The sequence below is a fragment of the Fistularia commersonii genome, chromosome 19 (assembly GCF_037954325.1).
Source record: "Fistularia commersonii isolate RoL2024-O1a breed Wild chromosome 19, RoL_Fcom_v1.0, whole genome shotgun sequence".
Taxonomy (NCBI): Eukaryota; Metazoa; Chordata; class Actinopteri; order Syngnathiformes; family Fistulariidae; genus Fistularia; species Fistularia commersonii.
The window spans coordinates 7,934,972-7,957,449 of NC_141302.1; the positions used below are offsets into that span (position 1 = coordinate 7,934,972).

Sequence of the window (22,478 nt, forward strand, 5' to 3'; positions counted from 1 at the left end):
TGTACACCATGCACCTTAAAACATCTAATTGTGGCCTTTTAGCTGTGCAGAATTCCATTAGTATTTATTGCATGCCTCATCACTTCGTTTTAATTATTCACCTGATGTTTATGAATACTCCTTGAAACTGTTATTCCCTCCTTGAGGATGAATAACGACATACCTACATCCCTGTCTACCTCAAGGCAGAGTCGGCACTGGACTTGAAACCTATAAAATATCTTTATATAGAATACGTAAATGTCACAAGTTTACAATACATTTTGATGTTTTTCATATGATAAACTTTGTTTCGGTAACACCGCAAACTAAGGAAGATATTGTGAGATGATAATATAATGGTATTGGACATTCAGAGACTGTGCTTACAATCGACATTTACATCCAGGAAGATTTTCAGCCATCCAGGTCATCATTTTAGTTGTCGAATCCTGTCATAGTAACTGGACTGAGGATATTTCAGTGCTGAAAAGAAAGAAGCATCTTGGATTAGAGGTGAAGTATCTGCAAAACACCGGGCAATTCCAGTTGTTACAAAAAGCTATGACAACTTCAACCAACATTCATCCAACTACAAGCTCAGCAGCTACGGGGAAGCATAATTGTTTTTTTTGTTGTTATTTTTTGGAGGGGCTGGACCCATTTATTTACTGATTTCATAAGTACAATGGTTCTTAGATATTTGTCTTTATGCGTTTAAAGATCAACAGAACAAATCCCTGCCCACGTTCAACATTGCTTCAAGCCTAAGCTTCACCAGGGAACACCTACATTCCTTCACTCGCTGCAACAGAAACAGAACACACAAACTAGCCTGACTTAAGTTAGTCAGGGAGCCCTCCGTCACGACCCAGAGAAAATGGTGGTGTTTAACACGATGGTCGTGACTATTTACGTGGGTGTCCTTGTGGGTTCTTTTCTTTTGAAAAAGGTGGAAGACACTGAATTTATATATCACATTTCTAGGATGACTAAGATGAACTGAATACAACCCATATATGTTTTTTTTTTCATGATTTAATGGACGACAATCCCCCCAGAGTTTTGGCTGCCATCCACTTAAGATTAATTTGTGTCTTAATGAATAGGCCTATAATGATCTTGACACAAGCTTGAAAAAATGAATCTATAAGTCAGTCCGCTGAAATTAAAAGCCTGTTCAACGACTCTCTTTCTAGTGAATTGAGCATCTGCGTCTGCATTTAAAGTGTGAAGGACCGAGGCTGTGGAAAACATTTGAAGTCACCGTGCATTTGCTTTCAGCAAATGTGTTTTACAAGACTTGAAGCTTGACACTTTGGGAGGGTTTATTTGAAATGTATCATATGTCTCTTTGCAGCCATTACATTCTTTAGATAATATGTTGCCAAGTCAGGATATGATTGACAAAATTGGTTGGAATAAGAAATTGCTTGTAGAAATTTGACCTTTTGCTGTGTTTCATCAACTCCTTCAGAATCAAAATTCATTGCAACAAAAAGGCATGCAGCACATATGGAGGCACAAAGGGAAAAAAGGAGCTTTGAGCTAAAAAGAGACATACTCATCCCACATTTCAGTGTTTTAAGAACAGTGTCTGCTATTTCACTTCAGTATTGCACAACAGGCAAAATTTGAACACATTTTTATTTTGGAAACTTTGTTTATATCTGTGGGTTATTTAAAGATATAGATGTGTTTTTTAAAAAAACAGAATATATTTAGCAGGAATTCTATTGGACTAAATTACTTTAATAAGTTGCTTTTCTTCTCATAAAGTATTATTTAAGTGTTGGGCATTTGTATGTGCACAATACTTTTAATGTTTGTACTATGTTAAAAATTACAAAAAAACATTTGCTCAAGATGAACTGTAATTTAAGAGGTAAAATGTCCTTTTTTACATATTGCATAGGAATCTTTCTTCAGCAACCAAAAGCATAGTTAGAGAAATAATGGCACTTTTTATCATAACAGGCACAAACAACTCACATTAGTTGGAAATATGCCCCATTGAAATTTAAAGTGAAATACAAAGGACATAGGGGGCAGTGGGGCGCAGGAGGTAGAGCAATCGTCTTTGGAACCAAACATTCCTGCTTTGTGCAAGACACTGAACCCCTAACTGCTCCCCTGACGCTGGTCGATGGCAGCCTACTACTTATGGTTCATCCATGATGGGTTAATTGCAGAGAACGAATTTCCCCAGGGGGATTAATAAAGGATAAATTATTATTATTAAAGATCTAAAAATGGAGAGCCAATGAGAGTTATAACTTAAAACTGATACAGTGAAGGTATTTGCATATGTTTGTAGCATCGCTGATATCTCTCATGTTTTATTTCCAGTATTTAACTGTTATTACAATACTTGTTTTTCAAAAAATTAATAAATTAATTTCCCCACGGGGATAAGTAAAGGATAACCTCTAATTATTATTGTTATTACATACTAAACATAGATTTCACTTATCTATGCTTGGCTGATATCCATAGCCACCCTTAATGAGTAATGGCATCAAAATAAAACATTCCGGTTAGTTAAAGGTAACATCCCCAATAAACAACTAAACAGATCAATGGGTAAACCATGTGAGAAGGCTCACATTACATTATAAAGACCCTTAAAAAAGGAAAACAAGTTCAACCCCAACTTATCATCCACCCTCAGGACAAATGTCTTGCTTTAAATGCATTGTATGCAATTACAAGTAGCTCATTATCCATCCATCCATCCATCCATCCATCCATCCATCCATCCATCCATCCATCCATCCATCCATCCATCTATCCATCCATCCATCCATCCATCTTCTGCTGCTTATCCTGCACTTAGGGGTGCAGGGGATGCTGGAGCCTATCCCAGCTGTCACCGGGCGAAAGGCAGGGTACACCCTGGACTGGTCAGCAGTCAATCGCAGGGCCGCATACAAAGACAGACAACATTCACTTACTCATTCATGGTAATTTTCACAATTTTTGCAATTAACCTGATTAACCTGCTGCTGCATGTTTTTGGAATGGGGGGGGGGGTGCAGAGGAAACCCATGCAGAAATGGGGTGACAGGGTACTTAGAGAGGAACTGTGGTTCTGGTTTAGAAAGTCTGGATTGGTAGAGAAGTGTGTTAGAAAGGTGCTGGACATGTGTGAGAGCTGGAATACAGCGAGGAGTGCACCACGGGTGTAACAGAGGAGAAGGTGAGTTGGGACTGCATCAGGGATCAGCTCTGAGCTCCTTGTTTAACATGGTGATGGATAGGCTGACTGATAAGGTCAGACAGGAGTCTCTATGAACAATGATGTTTGCAGATTACTCTGTAACGCGGTAAGAACAGGGAGCAGGTGGATAAAAATTAAGGTGGAAGAAAGTAGACATATGAAGGAATAAAGTTTAGCTGCACAAAACAGTACATGTATGAATGAAATTGATCTGAGAGGATCTAAGTGAGGCTAGAGAGCAGAGACAAAGACGGTGGATAATTTAAATTACTTGGGGTCAGTCGAGAGTAATGGAGAGACTGGAAAATAAGTGAAGAAACATGTGTAAGCAGGTTGGAACGAGTGGAGAAAAATGTCAGGTATGATTTGCGATAAAGACTACAAGACATTTGTGAGACCAGCCATGTTGCGTAGTCTAGAGATAATGGCATTGAAAAAATGACAGGAGGCATAGCTGGAGGTAGAAATGTTGAAGATGTTTAGGTTCTCTTTGGGAGTGACAAGGATGGATTGGATCAAGAGTGAGTCCATCAGTGGCACAGCAGTTTTGATGATAAAGTCAGAGGCTATACTGAGATAGTTTGGATATGTACATTGCATTACATTACAGTCATTTGATAGATGCTTTTAACCAAAGCAACTTACAAGAAGTGCAATTCAGTCACTGAAGATCCAAAGTACCAGTAGTCAGAATTACCCACTCAACCAAATAGCCATCTCAGAACCATATACTTACACACACATTTTTTTTTAGTACAGAGGGGAGACAGTGAATAGATTGGTACAGTCATGGCCAAAAGTTTTGAGAATGGCACTTTCACAAAGTCTGTTCCTTCAGGGTTTTTCGGTGCTTGCCAGATGTTTCTATGGTTGTGCCATTCTCAAAACTTTTGGCCATGACTGTAGAAGGAGGCTGAGGTTGGAACTGCAAAGATGACGACCAAAAATATTATGGATGGAGTGAAACGGTACATGAATTTAGTTGATGTGAAAGAAGATGATGTGGATGATGGAGTTAAATGTAGGCAGATGATTCCCTGTGGTAATGCCCTGAAGCAAATAGCCAAAAGGAAAAGAAGAAAATGTAGCGTAAAGAATTCTGATTTTTTTTCCACTTAAAATTTTAGTGTGTCTTTTACTTTACCTATATCAGCAAATATCTACACAACTATTTTCAAATCAAGTTTGCAGCTACATTACTTTAGTTTTTATGTGTTAGCTCAAACAAAAGGTCCAATATTTTTAATAGATGCCGCAATGATGGCATTGCATGTATAAAAGAAGACAAATAGAAACATTCAAGTCTAATGACAGTACACTGTCATTAATAATAATATAATAATACATGTAATACATGCTAGGGATAATGTAGAAATTGCAAGTGCAACTGAGGGGGAGTCACACCTTTATCCCTCAGCAAGCTCAAAGAGATATGGTAACAAGGCAGCTGATTGCAAATGTGAACTATGAATGAAGTGGATGGAGCTGGCGTAATTTAGACCAGCCGTCCCCAAAACTTTTTGTACCAGGGACCAGTTTTATGCATGAAACTTTCTGCGGATGAGTTATAGACGCTGGGGGTTCAAATAATAAAAAAAATTGTCAGTTCACAATATTTAATCTGAATACATCGATTACACCCTATATTAGGCATTTACAATATGGGGAAGGCAAAGACAGTCGTTTTTTCAAAAAATCCGGAGGGTCTACTGAAAAAACTGTAATTTTTGTACCAAGAAAGGCTTTCTGAATGGACAGGTACCAAATGATCTGCCGACCAGTCTGGGTACCGGGGGTCGGGGACCACTGATTTCAACCATAGTACTTTAAAAGCAGAGGTTTTCAGAGTTAATGAAGCTATGTACCGTACCATTGTCAAGCCTGAGACGCAATCTGAGGATAATTCTTGTGGTGTTTGAGGAAGGGGCTTGAGATTGAGTTTACAACTACATATCATGACGAGCCGGGGCCCAGCAAAGCAACAATCGATGTCAAGGATAAATTGCTCTCAGGATAATGCTCTTAAGCAGATCATTTTAAGTCAACAGTGGAAACCCAAGGTGTGTCTCAGTGCTGGGACACTGAAAGAGTTAGACTGAGGGTGCACTCGCAGGTTGGTGTCACACAAGGAACAGAAAATTGTACAGTTATTCAACAATGGAGTTCTTTAAACACAGAACCAAGAGAAGCTCCAAACAGTCATCATCATCATCACTCGCAAAGGATTTTGGGGTTCCGCTGGCCAGTCTCCCTGTCCCACGCTACAATACTAAGATTAAGATCAACCTTACATTCTCACTTAAATGTATAAAGGGGCTTTTCCTCTGTTGAACTACTAGTTGCCCTGTTTTCAAAGATAAGCTGTGAAAGTTAAGCTGACCTCCTGAAAAAGGTCAGAACAGCGGGGTCGCTGCCCGTTTTTCGCCGTGAGCTGAATACATACCTCTTCTCCACCCTACCGATCGCACTTAGCCCCCCCTCCCCCCCCCCCCCCCCCCCCCCACACACACACACACACACACACACAAAAAAAAGAGTGTATGTATGTATGGTTCTGAGATGGCTATTTGGTTGAGTGGGCACTTCTGACTTCTGACTACTGGTACTTCCAATCTTCGACGACTGAATTGCACTTCTTGTAAGTCGCTTTGGTTAAAAGCGTCTGACAAATGACTGTAATGTAATGTAATGTAATGTAAAAGCTACTCATGTGCAATGTTCCCTGTAGGCTGCGCTCTAGCGCAATCACACACTGCTCCAGCATCTTTCGCACACAGCAAATCTATGCAGTGCAAAAAAAAAAAATCCTGCCTGAACTTAAAAAAAATGAATTTATTAATAATAGAAAAAAAGTGTATAAGCTCTTGATCTCACTGACTGAGGTTTTTACTTTTTCAAGTGAGAAAGAGCAGCTCTGCAAAACATGCTGTGAAGCTAAAGTAGCAAGTGAGTTTTCAGATAGAAAAGTGGAAAAATGGAAGTTGGACTACCTCAAGCGTCACATTCAGCAGAAAAGTCATTTGAATGCTGTTGGAATTGTACAAAGATGCAAGATAGGAATGGGGATCAGCACATTATTGTAGGAGAGTGCTAAAGATCGAGAGAAGAGGAATGAGTTGTCGCACAAAATGAAATCCAACCATGAGTAAGTGAATTAATTATAAAGAATTTTTATTTATGGATATAATCATTAAATGCTGTTACTTGATTATGCATAATAGAAATGCTAATAAAAAACTGTAATTATAACTCGGAATCCTCTGCTCCATGCCGTACCCTCTCTTTTTTGGATTACTTTTTTAGCATCTCTCTTAATGACAAGCAACGCTACTTGTATGTATTTCTTATTGTATAAGTGTGTCCATGAACTACAGCAATATGTACTTTACAGACAACATGAGCTATGGTTGTCATGCAAAATGTGAATATTTTAGTATGAACAAAATGTGATCTCCAAAAGGTTTAATCGCTTTCAGTTCTTCTAAAGTATAACACTCATTACACTACACAGCTCATAAAAAAAGATTTACAGCTGTAATTTGATTATTTTAATCAGTCATGTAACTTGTTATGATCTCAGCTTTTAGACAGGTGTGATACTTGTGTGGCCACAGTGTGCACGTGTGATGTTGCTTCCAGTGGTCCAATGAATTTTCATGGACTTTGTGTTTATGCTCAGACATATTAAGAATTGGGGGAACACTGTTTTTCCTCTCTTTACAAGCTGATGCTGCATTTCATACCCTACAGTCATAGTTATTGCCATTACGTTTACTTTTTCATTTGGCAGCTTATGAAAACTTAGCTTCCAACAGTGGTTCCAAATACTCAAAATTTTGTAGGTTTCTTTCAGTATCATTAGCTTGACTACCTCAGGGCTTCCACGCTGTTAAAATCTCTAAATTCAGCAGAGGTCACATAGGGTCTTTCTTGACTGGCCTGAGTTTTTTAAAGCATGTCCAAAAGCTATTTGTTGTAATTTCATCCAAATATCGCATAGAATAAAGAAAATTGAAGCAATAAATTGTTCATAGGATTCCACTGCAGCATGTAAGCAATCAAAAACCTATATTAGAAGAAGTGTTATCACTAAAATTATGAAATTGTCTTCACTCTCAATAAGTCATTCAATGTTGCCACCCCTGGTGTTTTGGTGTTTTCCAGTCTAAAATTTGCAAGTTTTATTTTTTGGGGTCAAGTACTTTTTTCTCTTCATTTTCTCCTACTAGTAAATATTTCTTCAATACTGTTTGGATATTCTTGTGGATGGGACCTTTGTAATACAAGATCACTGTTGTGCAAACCCAGCACATCACACCAGACGAATCAGCGCTGGGCTCAATAACCCCCTAAAAATATTATAGATTAACAATTGTGTAGACATGTTTGTTGATTATATGTTTCACTGGCATGACATTTGATGGGCTACCTGATTCTCCAAGACAGCAGCTGATTTATTTTGAAGACAAATGTACTCACACATTACAAATCAAAATTTAGACCATTGGTTTTCTGCTGCAAACAGTGAGTGGGATCTGAATAAGTAATACACCGATGTCTAAAATACAATTTCCACATTAACTTGAAAAACCCCGTTGAAGCTACTTCGGGACAACCACAGCATTCACTTGAAAATATTGGCCTTGATTGACACAAGGCTCAAAAAAAAAACCTCCTTCAGAACTGTCTCAGAATTTTCTTACAATACAAACTTCATCTTCATATATGGAGAAGCCACCATATGAAATTCAATTGAAGCATTGTAAGTATATATTGGCAAAAAGTGTCAACACACCCTTTATTGAATTGGGCTCAGAATGTCCACTCTCAAATAGGATGCTCAAAGGCAACAAAGAAGAGCAAAATGTTCTTTGAAAAAGACAAACAAGCCGAGGCTTCAAGGAACAAAGCTGGACACTGTTGCAACATTTATCACGTAAATTAAGTAAATAATGTCCCCATGCATTTAGTTTCATGCAAATTGGCACTATTAATTCTACAGATAGGATCAATACAAAAGTCTGTTAAGCAGGAATGTTCAGACAAAGGCGATGTATAGCTAACACCACAGGGTATATATGTGTAGATAATTTATTATGAAACTCAGAATTAATAGATTCAAACAAAACACTGGGAACCTTTACAGAAACAATTACCTTTGGGTGCTCAGAAATTCAGCTTATTGATGTATAATTTGTTCTTTGCCATTTCATAAGTAAGGGCAGCACTCGTTAAACCTATTCATTAAATAACGTCCTGTCACAAGAGTCCAGCCTGGAATTAACCCACAGGGCCCAGCACCCACAAGCCAGGGACTTCTGTCACCAGGCAGAGTAGTTCAAAAAGCGGGGGTGAAATGGCCCCAAGCCAGGAACTAGAGAGAGGGGCAGCAATTAGGAGAGGCTGCTGCCAAAATTATACTAGCATGTGAAAGGGGTATGTTGAAAGCTGCCTGCAAGCCATGTCCACAGTCATTGGAAGCTGTGAGGCAGAGTGTTTTGGACAAGAGGAGAGCACCGGTAGATTGCCTTAAATCATGAACTGTGGAGCAGCAAAAAATCCATCAGCTGCGTCAGGAATCCCAAGGTCTCACAAGAGGACAGAGCCACAAGCCACATGTGCAGAGCCTCCATGCCACACTGCAAGACCCTGTGAGAGATCATGAGCTGGAACATCAGAGAGCCCTTCTCGACCAACCAGCCTCAAAAGTCAAGTTCCACATTGGGGAGCCAAGCTTGAGGGAGTGCCAAGATGTGGTGAAAGCAGTCAGAGCCACCCCAGCCCCTGGACCAAGCAGAGTTCTGTTTAAGGTTTACAAGCGCTGCCCAATCTTGATCCAACTTCTCTGGAAACTCCTGAAGGCAATCTGGTGCAGGGGAGTCATTGCCAAGCAGCGGAGATATGCCAAAGGGGTCTGGATTACGAAGGGAAAGGAGTCCACAAACTTTGAGTAGTAAAGATCCATCTCATCGCTGAGCATTGAAGTCAAGATTTCCTTCAGCAATGTATCCAGATGTGTGACAGACTTCTTGTGACAGAACAATTACATCAACACTTCATTGCAGAAGTGTGGCTGGGTGGCTGGAGAACATGTACAGTCACCTAGCTGATCACAGACTTGTGACAGAGTCTCTGACAAGTTCCACTTTGCCTTGGGTGGCCCCTCCGTACGAGTGACCATTGAGAAGCCAGACAAGAGTTTGAAGAACCTCTTTGACCAGAGCCTCAGAGATGGCAGTGCCATCCGGTCAGTCGTCAAGGAGCTAAAGAACTGGCTCTGCAGAGTGGACAAGTCAGGACAAGGAAGTTCAAGTCCTGGATCCACCAACATGGCATTCCAGCTCAAATCCTTTGGCCTCTGCTAGCTTACAGTGTCCCCAATATATCAGTGGAGTCAATGGAGCAGAAGATCAGCTCATTCCTCTGGAGGTGACTTAGCTTGCCATGCTGCCTGAGTAGCAGAGCTCTGTAGTTGAGGAATAACATCCTGCAGCTACCCTTTAGCAGCGTCACAAAGGAGTTTTTGGTCTCCCAGACCAGAGAGACAATGCAGTCTCAAGACTTCAAAGAGTCTAAACTCTTAGAGGCCAGTATTGAAATATGCACCAAATACAGAACTACTCAAGAGCTGGTGGCAGCAGAAGCCAGGCTGAGGCACAAGGCAGTGGTGGGTACAGAGGTGATGGGAAGAACAGGCTTGGGGAGTTTACACCTAGATACAAATAGGCACTTTGCAAGGAGAGATGGCTTCTTGTACAGGTGGAGGTAAGGATAACAGTGTAGAAAAGAAAAACAAGCTGGATAGCAGGCATGCGACAGCAAGGGGCACAGATAAAATGGGAAGGGCGTAATTGAACGGAAGCTTACTTTGATATCTGGTGAGCAGAACCCTAGTACATCAAATTCCTCATCATATATATGACACCCTCGCCCAACCCAGCAAACCTCCAGCTCTGGAGCAAGGCTGGTACACTTCTTGCCCTCTCTGCTCAGGGAAAGGAACACTTGAGCACATTCTGACCAGCTGCCCTGGGAAAGAGTTTGTTCCCAGGCGACACGACCATGACTGAAGGCAGATGCTGAGAATGTTTCCTCAGCCATGACAACCGGCCCAACCAGCAAGCAGTTCGCATTGGTCAAGGTAGGAGAGCAGCCCAAGCCACAACATAGAGCTTCTGCTGGCCTACTGCATACTACACAGGACTGGCAGCTAATGGTTAATCTGGGCAAGCAACTCAAGTTTCCAGCAAATATTGCCACAACATCTTTGCAACAAGACATTGTAATCCTGTCAGAGGTTTCAAAACAGCTTGCCGTCAGTTCACCGTCCTGATTAAGGACCGGATAGGAGGAAGCTTTCAAAAGGAAGTATGCCAAATATGAGGAACTCGTGGAAGAATGCCAGAACCAGGGGTGGCAAACCCGCTACCATCCTATAGAAATAGATTGCAGGGGCTTGCTGGTCGCTCACTGCTTAGACTCGACACTGCAGTAGGCATAAGTGGGCTGGCAAAGAGGAAAGCCATCAGGATCACAACTGACACAGCTGAGAGCTTCCAGATGGCTGTGGATAGAGAGGGGTGATCCATGGTCTTATGAGGCTGGGACACAGGCCGGGGTCTGAACCATTGGCTTGGTTATAATGTTATCAGACCCGAATCACCCAATAAACCTCGGATACCTTATTGACGATGTGTCCCAGTGCATCCGCAGGATGTATTATTCACCTCCTATGTGTTAAGTATTTTTATATTTAACTGGGGTGGATTAACCCATTTATATATTACTTCTAATGATAATCAGCATCATGGAACACTAAGTTTTTCTTTTCGAAGACATTTCGATTTCCACAAGAGAGGCTTCTTTAGTTCAAAGTTTTCCAATGAGAGGACAGACTGAGATGTTTTGGACATGTACAGAGGAGGGATAGTTAATATATTGATAGAAGCAAGCTGAGTTGGGAAGTGCCATGGCTGCCCAAATTTTTTGCAAAGAGAGCCATACTTGATGAGGTGAAAATGTGTGAGGGCCGACCATTCAGCTTGACATTGTTTGAACCATTAACATTAAATGCAAATGAACAATTTCATGAGATTTTTTTATTGTAAATGGCATACTTTTCATGTCTTAAACAGGACACAAATCTAAAGTTTTTTACCAAAATCACTCTATCTTTCATATTTAAATACTTTATAAAATTAGGAAAAAGTCTGCCATATCTAGGTTCATTTGACACATTCCATATGATTCACTATTAAATGCTCAGTATGAAATTCGACATTCAAAACACGTGGAAACAAGCTGCCGGACCAAATAAGATTTTATTATTGATTTTATGACAGAGGCTGTGGGTTGGTGTAAATTTGAACACGGGCCACATTTTGCCTGCGAGCCAGATTTTGGACATACCTGGCTTAGAGGAAGACTGAAGAATTTATGGATGTAGTGAAAGAGGACATGAAGTTAGTTGGCATAAGAGAAGAGGATAAGGAGACTATGGCTAGAATATAACACTGTTCTCTGACAAAAGCTGTGTATGGCCATGGGTGGCAGCTGTCCAGGTGAACCAAATCAACTGACAATGTGGAACCACCAGAAAAAAAGCGCTGAGAATTGTGACAACCAAGGTTTTTAAGTTTTCAAATTAGTGATTAGCCATGTCTCTAAACCTCGGCTCGACCTACAAAGCTCATCACAGATCCAAGTTACGTGACCAACACTTCAGATCCAGCCTGAGAATTGGCCCAACGAAACTAACTCCAGACTTTGATGCACTGGCAAAAAAGGGATATCGACAACGCTGCTCCCCCTGAAACTGAGTGTGACTTTATCTACTGTTATTAAATCAATCTTCCTCTTCTTCTCCTTTTGGCTTTTCCCTTCAGGGATCACCAGAGCAAATCAACCTTCTCTATCTAACCCTATTCTCTATATCCTCCTCTCTCACACCATCTACCTTCAAATCCTCTCTCACTACATCCATAAATCTTCTCTTTGGTCTTTCTTGAGACCTCCTGCCTGGCAGCTCCAATGCCAGCACCCATCTACCAACATATTCACTACCCCCCCTCTGTACATGACCGAACCATCTCAGTCTGGCTTCTCTGACCTTCTCTCCAAAACATTGAACATGTGCTGTTCTGATAGACTCATTCCTGATCCTATGCACCCTTGTCACTCCCAAATAGAACCTCAGCATCTTCACCTCTCGCTCTGCCTCCTGTCTTTTCGTCATTGTACTGTTTCTAAGCCATACAGCATTGCTGGTCTCACCACTGTCTTGAACACCTTTCCTTTCATTCTGGCCGATACTCTTCTATCACATAGTACCCCTGACACTTTTCTCAACCCATTCCAACCTGCTTGAACCTGTCTCTTCACCTTTTCCCCACACTCTCTGTTGCTCTAGACGGTTGACACAAAGTACCTGAAATCCTCCAACTGCTTGATCTCCACTCCCTGGAGTCTCACCATTCACACATATATATTCTGTCTTGCTGCGACTAACTTTCATTCTTCTCCTTTCCAGAGCATACCTCCACCTCTCTAGATTTTCCTCAACCTGTTCTCTGCTCTCAGTACAGATCACAATGTTATCTGCAAACATCATGGCCCATGGAGATTCCAGTGTAACATTTTCTGTCAGCATGTCCATCACCCATGCAAACAAGAAGGGGCTCAGAGCTGATCCCTGATGGAGTCCCACCTCCACCTTGAACTTCTCTGTTACCCCTACACCACACCGCACCACTGTCTCACAGCGAGCATACATGTCCTGCACCAGTCTAACATACTTCTCTGCCATTCCAGACCTCCTAATATCATACCAGAGCCTCTCTCTTGGCACCCTGTCATCTGCTTTTTCTAAGTCTACAAAAAACCAATGCAGCTCCCTCTGGCCATCTGTATTAGCATTCTAAAAGCAAAAACGGCATCTGTAGTACTCTTTCTCGGCATGACGCCATACTGCTGTTCACGAATGCTGACTTCTGCTCATTTGTGAGCGGTGTAAATTTGAACATGGGCAACGTTTTGCCTTTTCCTCTTCAATGCTCTCCTCACTTCACATTTACTAATCTCTGCTAATTTGTGGTCTACAATAGTCACCTCTTCTACCCTTACCTCTCTTTCATTTTCCACATTCATCAGCTGGGCTCACTGTACAAATTAATTTCCAAGTGTATTGATGTTATGAAATCCATGAATTTGGAAAATAATTTGTACAATGTGTCTTGCATATCCATGCTTTACTCAAAAGCCAAATCCCTCCATGTAATGGCTGTTACATGTACCGGTACTTCTATCAATATCATTTATGTTAGTTCACACAGAAACTCCATCCACCTGTTCCTGGATGGAACAAAGAGTCATCTCCTCTTTCAAATGTTTGAACCCATTGTGGGCAATGAATCATACAGTTTGCTTCCCCAACCCTGGGTCAGATGGAGGTAGATGATTCTCTGTGGCAACACCCCGAGGGTGTTGCTGAAACAAAAAGATGATAGCTTAATGCAATATAGATTCCTGTTTTCTTTACCTCATAACCTGCCTCACCCATCACAGGTGGCTGTTTAAGTTGGTTTGGAAACCACTTTCTTCCTTAAGATTAAGGGCTACTCATTAGCTTAAGAGCAAACTCTAAAGTGATTTGAGACAAAATTATCTTATTGAACCAGACATTTTGCTTTGTCGCAAGAGGAAACATAGAGGTTTAAAAAAAAAAAAAAGGATGGCTAAATTCAATTTAGCTCTTTCAAATTCAGCGAGCAGTACTATAATAGCTCACAAGGACAAATGAACACAAAAAATAATTGTGTTATTTGTGGTTTTCCTTTAAACACAGCTGAAATGTGTGGTATTGAAAAAGACCACTGCCACTGTGTGAACTGTAATATATTTCTTTTTTCATTTCCAATTAGATATAAAAGTGATTCTTATCTAACTTCCTCTTAGGGCTTTCATTACATTCCATTATCTATTAGAATCCCAAAAGTTTGGTTAATGTTGATTGATTTACTGGCCATAAATCAAGACAGTCCGATAACGCCAGCTTTCACTTTGCCAATATACTTCAGTCGTTGATTGAAACATACTGAATTGATACCTTTAGGCAATTTCTTTATTACATCATGACTTCATACTCTTAACTGCCATCCATTATACTATTACGTCTGAAAAAGAAGTCTCGTTTTCACACAGCATTTTGCCTGTTTTATAGGCGAAGTGGTTGTCATTTTATTGCTAAATTGCTGCACCCTTGAAAAATCTTTCCACTGTTAATATCCTAACCAAATTGCAATGAAGCAATAATATTAGAGCAGTATTAATGTGTAGGGCACAAAGCTACTCTGGGTCACTGAGCAAAAGAGCATTCTCACAGTTTACACAAGCCAAACCGTGACATATCTAAAAGCACAGGTGACTTGACATGGCCTTTCTGATTCATGAATACCACCGCCACTGTTCATACTTTTACTCTCTGGTCAAAAGAACAGAAATGTGAAATGCCGGACCTCAAGACTGAAGAACTCTTTCCATCCCACTGCCATCAGACTTTAACAGCTTACAGGAGTGAACAGTTCACAAACTAGCTACATTTGACTGTTAACATTTTATTTCATACACTTATTGATGGCCATTGCACATTACTTGTCAAACTCATCAAACAGCTATGAATTGCCTCAGAATATTCTTGGATTGTCTGCACTTGACTGTGTACTTTTTTCCATTCGCGCACTCTCAAGTTTCACTTTTCATTGAGCATGTCTCGCTTGCACAACCATCGCTGACCTTGGTACAATAGTCGACAAACTGATATATTGTACTATCACCATAGTTTACATATGTACAGTATCTTTCTCATGCTGCGTTTTTTTGTATGCCTTTTAATGATATGTTTATTTTATACTTGTGGTATACTATTTGCTATTCACTGAGGACAGCTAAGAAAGAATATCTTTGTACATGGAAACATGTTTCCTTTCTGTGTATACGACAATAAACCTTTTGAATATAATAGCTTCATCTGCATGAATGGAGTCATATTAATAACCCTCTCAGGCTCAAATTAAGTTGTGGCGTAATTAGCTAAGTAGCATTTAGCTGTCGCAAATCTGCAACATCTGCCTGGAGAAGGTTAACTTCAATAATATGAATCATATCAGATATATATTTGTCTAAAGAATGTTAGTTTATATACAATGTGTATGAGCAAATAGTGCTGGAACAAATTAACATTTCAAGCTAATACTTTGTATTGTCAATTTTGTCTATTTTATTTGTACAAAGTTTTGAACATTAAGTAGGGAAACTGTATATGACAGATACCTTTTTTCCCATATTTTTTTGGTTTGTTATACTCATCCCGTTCTTCTCTTTGAGTGTTTTTCTGCTTGTGGCTGAGTCATACCACCCACTAAAGTTGTTTTATGGTTGGAGTAAAGTAAGAGTTACAGTGTGGATAAGACTGAGGTAGACACAGAGGTAGAGATAAAAATGAAAGTCAGTACAAGCTTTTTTGAGAATAAATGTTATACTCCTGTTCTACCTGTAAGTGACCCCTTCTCCTTTGCTATCCCCGGGGGTTTTGACCATAATTAAAACAAATATGTCTGGCAGTTTGAGGGAGTTTGAGGGAGAGGGTGAAAAATATCATTGAATTATCTACATGACTGGCCTGTGGTAGTCATCATTTCAATACCAATGCAACACACTGAAAACATGGCTATTTTTGGTACAATTAGATCTGATTCACGAGTCAGCAGGCAACAGCTTCTATGCTGGTTGGCATTTGATACATTTAATTTGGACGAACACTCATATCAAATTTGATAAGCGTGGTGTATTGCTGCCTGAAATTGAGTGTATAATTCTGTAAACAGGACACTGACAAAGAATGGGTTTTTATTTTGTCAGCACCGTGTCCTCTTCCCAAGGTGCTTCCTGGTCCTGTATTTACCATTTGTACACAATATAACACCTTCCGTTTTCTTGAATGGCTTAATAGCCTCAAGTGTTAAGCTATACTTGTGTTCATGAATGCATAGTCTATTTGTTTGTGTTTGATTGTGCAGATGTAGTAATGTCATAGTGTTTGTATGCACAATACAGTTCAATGATTTACATGTTTCTTCAAATTACTGCAACAAATACCTCTGTTTTAGAATTTTGGATTGTCATTTACCAGCACTGATACCTTAAACATATTGGGGAATTACATTGTTGATGTCCTGCTTTTCAACCTTTAATGAAAAAATAAAGAGTGAACTATCAAATGTTCTTTTCAAAATGTTTTTTTTTTTTCTTTATTCTGCCAATGATAGACAGGGAAGAGGTAGGAATATCAAAATAAGCCCCAGGAAAACGCATAAAGGAAAAGCTGAATTTGAAACCAGCCGCATTCATATTGTCCCCACACAATATCATACTTATAGAATGGCAGTCTGTGCAAATCAGAAAGCAATAAAGTACTAGCCCTTTTTTGGACAGGTTTATTGCCTACTTATGCAATTATGAATTTCCCAGAGGTACAAAAAACGACAAAATTGCGCCTTTGGCTGTGTATAATTTGTTCCCAAAGATAATTGTATGAACTGCAAAAGTTATCTTCTGTGTTCAAAGCTATTTGATAGCATAGTGCATGGTGCTATAAGCTTGTGGGAGCGCGTTGTTGTGTAAAACGAACAGCAATTGTTAAAACAATCCTACACGCCAAGGAAAATAACTTGTTCTCACAAGATATAATTCTGCGGACGCAACAAATACATTGTTAAAAAGGGGGGAGGGACTTTTAAATTTGAAGAACAAGTGTAATTACAGAGCAGTCCTACAGAATGGCTGGTAGCATGTAGCCGTATTATAAAGAGGCGATATCATAAATAATAACAAACGCAGGGGTCTTTGTTTATCCAGACAGAACGTTGGAAACGTTAAAGAAACGTTCGTTTTCCGGGAGCAGATCACCGGGCCTGTCGCGCCACGCCAGGATGCAGCAACAGCCAGCAAGCGGCGCTTCAGCTCCAGCAGCCAGACGCTGCGACCCGCCGGGTCTGACTGAGTCCGCAGAGGATCGAGTTACGTTACGCCCCATCTTTAAGCCCCGGTCAGTGCGCCGTTAGCCGCCGGACAACAGACCATTGGATACCGGACGCGGGGGACGCGAAGCTCAACACCCATGTAAGTTAAGAGTTTTCCGACGAAGTTTGCCCCTAAGAAGTATGATTAAAAGCATGAGGGAACTCCTGCTCCGGAAAGAGGCGGTTTTGTTTCACCGTTTTTTGTGACGCGTATGAGAGGGAAAATACTCGGATGTCACGATGTTTCCGACGCGTCGAGGATGGATTCAAGCGGCTTTAAGTGCTGCTTTTCGGATCGAACCTGTGAGGGGAGTAAAAAGTGGCATTGGATGCCAAAGGCGATCACGCAGTACGACTTCTCTAGCGTCTCCCGAGTTTAGTAGCCTGTTGCTTTCCTGCCCCATCGATGAAACGGGACAGGAGGAGGAGTTGAGTAAAGCGGATTGTCCAAAGTTCCTCGGCGACCGTATTGAGAATAAAAGCGAACCTCGTATGACAAGCAAACGTCGTAAGAAGCCACAGGCGTTTGGGCCTATATAAATGCAGCAATTATGATTTTGTAAACATCACAACACACTTCGACGCGGCAATTGCAAAACCATGTTGTGATCGGTCGTCACGGGAAAACACACCCATGACTTCGAAAGCGGCAAATATCACCTTTAAACTTCTTCGTGTCATGGAGTGCAAGTCCCCTGGACATTATCAATTCACCTTTCCAAGCCTCATTTCAGTTGCTATAAATATTAGATAAGCGAAGGTCAGAAACATTAGCCAAACATGTCAATTATAGGCTTATATAATGGAAGTTTGTGGATGCATATTTGACCCTCAGTCAGCATTTCTATGCAGATCATTAAGTACACTCAGGTCGATCCACCAGTACTCGTGCGAAATATTTACATTTTTATCCACATATAGGTACTTTTAAAATACATCAACAGTTATTCATTCTTACGTCACTATGACTATAATTGAAGATACATCAGCATGTAAAATGTGATCATTATCAGTCAAAAACGAGGTCACCACATTCCCGCTTTCCAACAGTCGGTCAGTCACTGTGAAAGCTGCCAAAGAAACAAAGATAAACAAAGAGTCACTGCAGTGATCCCGTTGCCTCACATACTCCAGCTATTCTAAGAGTCTATACAAGGCTTTTAATTATCTTACCAATCTCCTTTAATCTTGCAATGTCTCCCTGAGTCATGTCATGTTTGTGTCAAAGTCACCTCAGTAATGTCATTCCAAGAGTGTGGTTAGACAGATACCACCATCCTATTCATAAATGCATCAGTCAAATAAAATGGAAGACTGCCTTGGTGTGTCACCGCATGATTTATAATTTCAGTGGGATCCTTAATTACAACAGTTCTGTTTCCACTGTTTTACAGAATCCTTTTTACTATTTTTCTGAAATTGTGTGATAAAGATAAATTTGGGACAAATGTATATTTTTTCCAGCTGTTTGGATTACTATTATTTGCTAATTGAGTAATGATTAGTTGATTAAGATGTTGATACAGTTTTTTATATTTCGTAAAGCACTTCAATAATCATTTCAGTTTTAAAATAATTTCAATGTATAATTTGATTAAGAAATTGAGACTTATATATGAATGTCTGCCAAGGTCTTTAGGCTGCTTGTGATAACTAAGAATATCACTTGAATGACAATGACTGAATGCAGACTGCAAACTGCAAGAAATCCGGAAAAAAGTCCAAGCAATGGTGCTAATCCAACAAAAAGAGCATTAATAAAATATAACAACCGATAGCTGATAAATGCTCAAACAGCCGTGTTGAAAAGAAACAATCCACAGCAGGGATGCAGTAAATTGCCTGTGTTTCATTTGTTAATCTTTGACGTTATGGGTTACAATCCCAATAGATATGCCCAACCTTGATGAATTAAAGTGTCATATTATAAACATACAGTAAACTAGTTGTAGTGCAATGCAATCCTGCACTTGCTTTCTCTTTGTTTGGAATGTTTTGTGTAGAAAACATATAACTGAGTGAAAAGGTATCTCAATATTAGGTTCTGTGCTTATTGTTGCTCACATAATGTACTTTGCTTTTCAGGCCTTGAAAGTTGTGACAAACCTGTTAAGAAAAAAATCACATACCTCTGGAGTTTGGAAAAATGATTGAAACAATGGGTGAGTCTTATTGTAAAAAATTATAGTTTGAATGATGGTATCTCTTAATTGTTATTTCTTCCTATTATTTTGTTTTTGATTTTCTCCTCCCATGTTACCTACAGTAAGAGTTTAACAGATAATTAACTCAAGAGGAATTAGTTTTTTGAGTATTGCAAAGTCTTTTTGAAAAGTTGCTGATGTATTTTCTGTCTACTGCTTAATAGATTAATCAGCAAATAGTTTGCTATTGTTCTGATTATAAGAGGCCTATGTCAGCTTCAGCTGAAAATGTTATGACTATAATAAATAGGACAGATGACACCATATATGCTTTTTCGATATACTTTTATACTTTTTCAAATACTTTTTTTTTCCTTCTGAAGAGTGTGTTCACTGTTGGTCCTGTCCTGCTGCGTTTATCTCAACAAGTGTATGAAGCCTTGGAATCACTTTTAACAATCGCACATTGCCAGATTTGCTGCCGAATTAACAAGTGTTGCCTTATACTGTATATTCTTGTGTTTATAATCATAATCTTTTCCCAACTTAGACACATCGAGTCATATTGGTGCTGCCAGACTCTTTCTTATAAGCAACAAAAGATTGTCACTATAAACATGGTTGTGATCTGCACAGCATGTCGTTTTTACAATTTTCTAAATTGAAATTTGAAATGATATAGTTTATCTGTTTTTGTCACAAAGACTTAGCCCTAAACCTTTAAGGGATACACCAGCTTATTGAGAACTTGTGTTCTTGTGTTCTGATCCCTCATGATCATAAGATGGGAAGATGGATGTTCTTCTCTGCTGTGGGTTTTAATGGGGTTGCAAGAAATCAATCTTCTGTATGTTAGCTAAGCATAATGAATATCAGCACAGAGTTGCCTTGGTAAACACGTTGGTGTCGAGTCTCGTGTTTTCTACTGCTTATAAAGAGAGGGCTTTCATAATCCTGCCCTTCTACAAGGCAAACTGATGAATTCTCAAAAAAATCAGTCTGTTTCTTTTACTCTACATTCCTTCAACAGACGGAAATCAATGGATTTTACCTGTGCGATTTTTATTTTCTAAAAGCAAAAATTTTTTGCACAGAAACAACTAGCATGTAAAAATTTGGGTTTACTTAGTATCATACATACACCAATTGGTAAAAGTGGGGTACTTGCGTCATTTGGAAGATAAGGTAAATGTTATGTGAAATACTTTGTGTACTTCAGTCTGGCAATTCATATGGCCCACTCCCAGAACTTCCTATGTTTTGAATGTGCAATAAATAGACAAACACAAATTCCTGCTATGTCCTCAAGGCGACCCTCAGACAGAGAACACTGAGGCAGGGGAAATGAATTTCAGATTTACTAATACCTACAAAGTACCAAATCGAAAAAAAAGTGTGCTTAGGCTCACATTTTGTTGGCTTGTTTACAACTATTGTTCAAACAACAAAGCTTCTCAATGTGAAAAGTCCTGTAGACCTTGTGCACATAGTATTAAGTGTTAGTCACAGCTGGTGAGTCCCGGAAATTGCTTCACTTTTGTCCAGATGACATTGGACTGGCCCATCCTCACTAACAAGCCACTCTGGAGTAGCTTGATGGTGGAGCTTATGCAGGGTCCGGAAACCTTCTAGCAGCAGACCTGGTTATTTTATCACTCCCTCCTGACACTCATTCTATCCTGATGTGCAACCTAACATTAACTCAAAAGGCAAAAAGGAAATGTTGCTATTTTGAAAACAACCAGTGCATGGAAAATGTAGTTTTTCTGTGCTGATGAAAAACCTGAAGCAAGGTGATTTCGATATGGGAGGGTCCATTGAGCGCCAGTCAGCCTTGGCTAAGCCTACAGATTGTGATGTGGCTCTTTTCTATTCTTCTGCTGTGTCTAATTTACATGTCATCATTGAACAAAGAAATAAGTATAAGGGATGTGATCACTGAATTCTGGATACTTCATCAATAAATAAATTAACAAAGCTAAATTAAGCATGGTAAATGGTGCCCGAACATCCTTCATTTGTTTTCTACCTCTGCTGATTTGTTGATAATCTTCCTGTGCTCATCACCCCCTCTCCACCTTTATCTTTCCCACTCCTCCCTGCATCCACTTCCCTTGCTCTGGCTGATGCTGTCACTGAAATATGTGATGGCTTGCAGATACACAACGTGCCTTGCAGGCGGTGGAGCGTCTCCAGGCCAAACTGAAAGAGAGGGGGGAGGTGCCCACAGAGGAGAAGCTTAGCCTTCTTAAATCGGTGCTCCAGAGCCCCCTCTTCCACCAGATTCTGGCCTTACAGAAGTCCATCCAGCATTTAAAAGACCAGGTCAGTCAAACATCAGGACCATGACTTTAACTTTACTTTATGAAATGCTTGTACTTTCTTAGTTGGACATCTAGTGATAAGCATTATGAAATGCATTATAAAATGGAACAAAGACATGAACAGTGTTTCCTTGGTTCGTAGAAGTCAACGTTCTTCCTATTGTGTCAGATAATGTCCAGTGCTTTTAACCTCTATGATCACATCAGGCAATATTTTCTCCTCTCTCAAAATCTGCAGTGTATTTTCAAAAGACATTACGAATAAATCTGGTAATGCAAGAAATGTTGTCATAGATGCTTCTATGGTTCTCTGCCATCACTGCATGGTGTTACAACACTGCAAAGTAATTATAAACTCATTTTATGTACTGCATATGAGAACACGTTTGATTTTTAGATATTGAAAATGAGGTGGTTAGTATTCCCGGCCTGAATGGGCAGGGGAAAAGTGAACATGTTAAATTGGAAAGACAATGCTGAATACAAATGAGTGATGCTCAATTCCTTGGATGCAAAGGTGCCGTGCAAAGGTCATTAAAAGGTTGCAAGGTTATGGTCATTTATAGTTCTGCATAATTAGTGCTTAGTACAGCTTGCCAACATGGCAGATGGCAGCATTATACTTAGTTAGTGCAGAAATAATAAAAGCTGGAGTGATGAGAAAGAGGAGCTAATTTTATTACACTTATAGAGGATTTGAACAGGTTGAAGAAGGGGAAGGGGCTGTATTTACAGC

At 39.8% G+C, this 22,478-nt stretch overlaps 1 protein-coding gene across 17 annotated transcripts in view; it reads left to right on the forward strand.

Annotated features, from left to right (window-relative positions):
• The first annotated feature begins 17,306 nt into the window (after window positions 1-17,306).
• Window positions 17,307-22,478, forward strand: part of mpdz (multiple PDZ domain crumbs cell polarity complex component) — a 44,880-nt gene continuing 39,708 nt past the window's right edge. For all 17 annotated transcript variants that reach the window (XR_015107572.1, XR_015107573.1, XM_086165823.1 and 14 more), the window contains exons 1-3: window positions 17,307-17,374; window positions 19,360-19,436; window positions 21,577-21,743. Coding sequence is in view for 15 of the 17 variants with exons in the window: in XM_086165823.1 (XP_086021949.1) it covers window positions 19,421-19,436; window positions 21,577-21,743 (183 nt within the window). In the remaining 2 variants the exon portion in view is untranslated. The remainder of the gene's footprint in view (window positions 17,375-19,359; window positions 19,437-21,576; window positions 21,744-22,478) is intronic.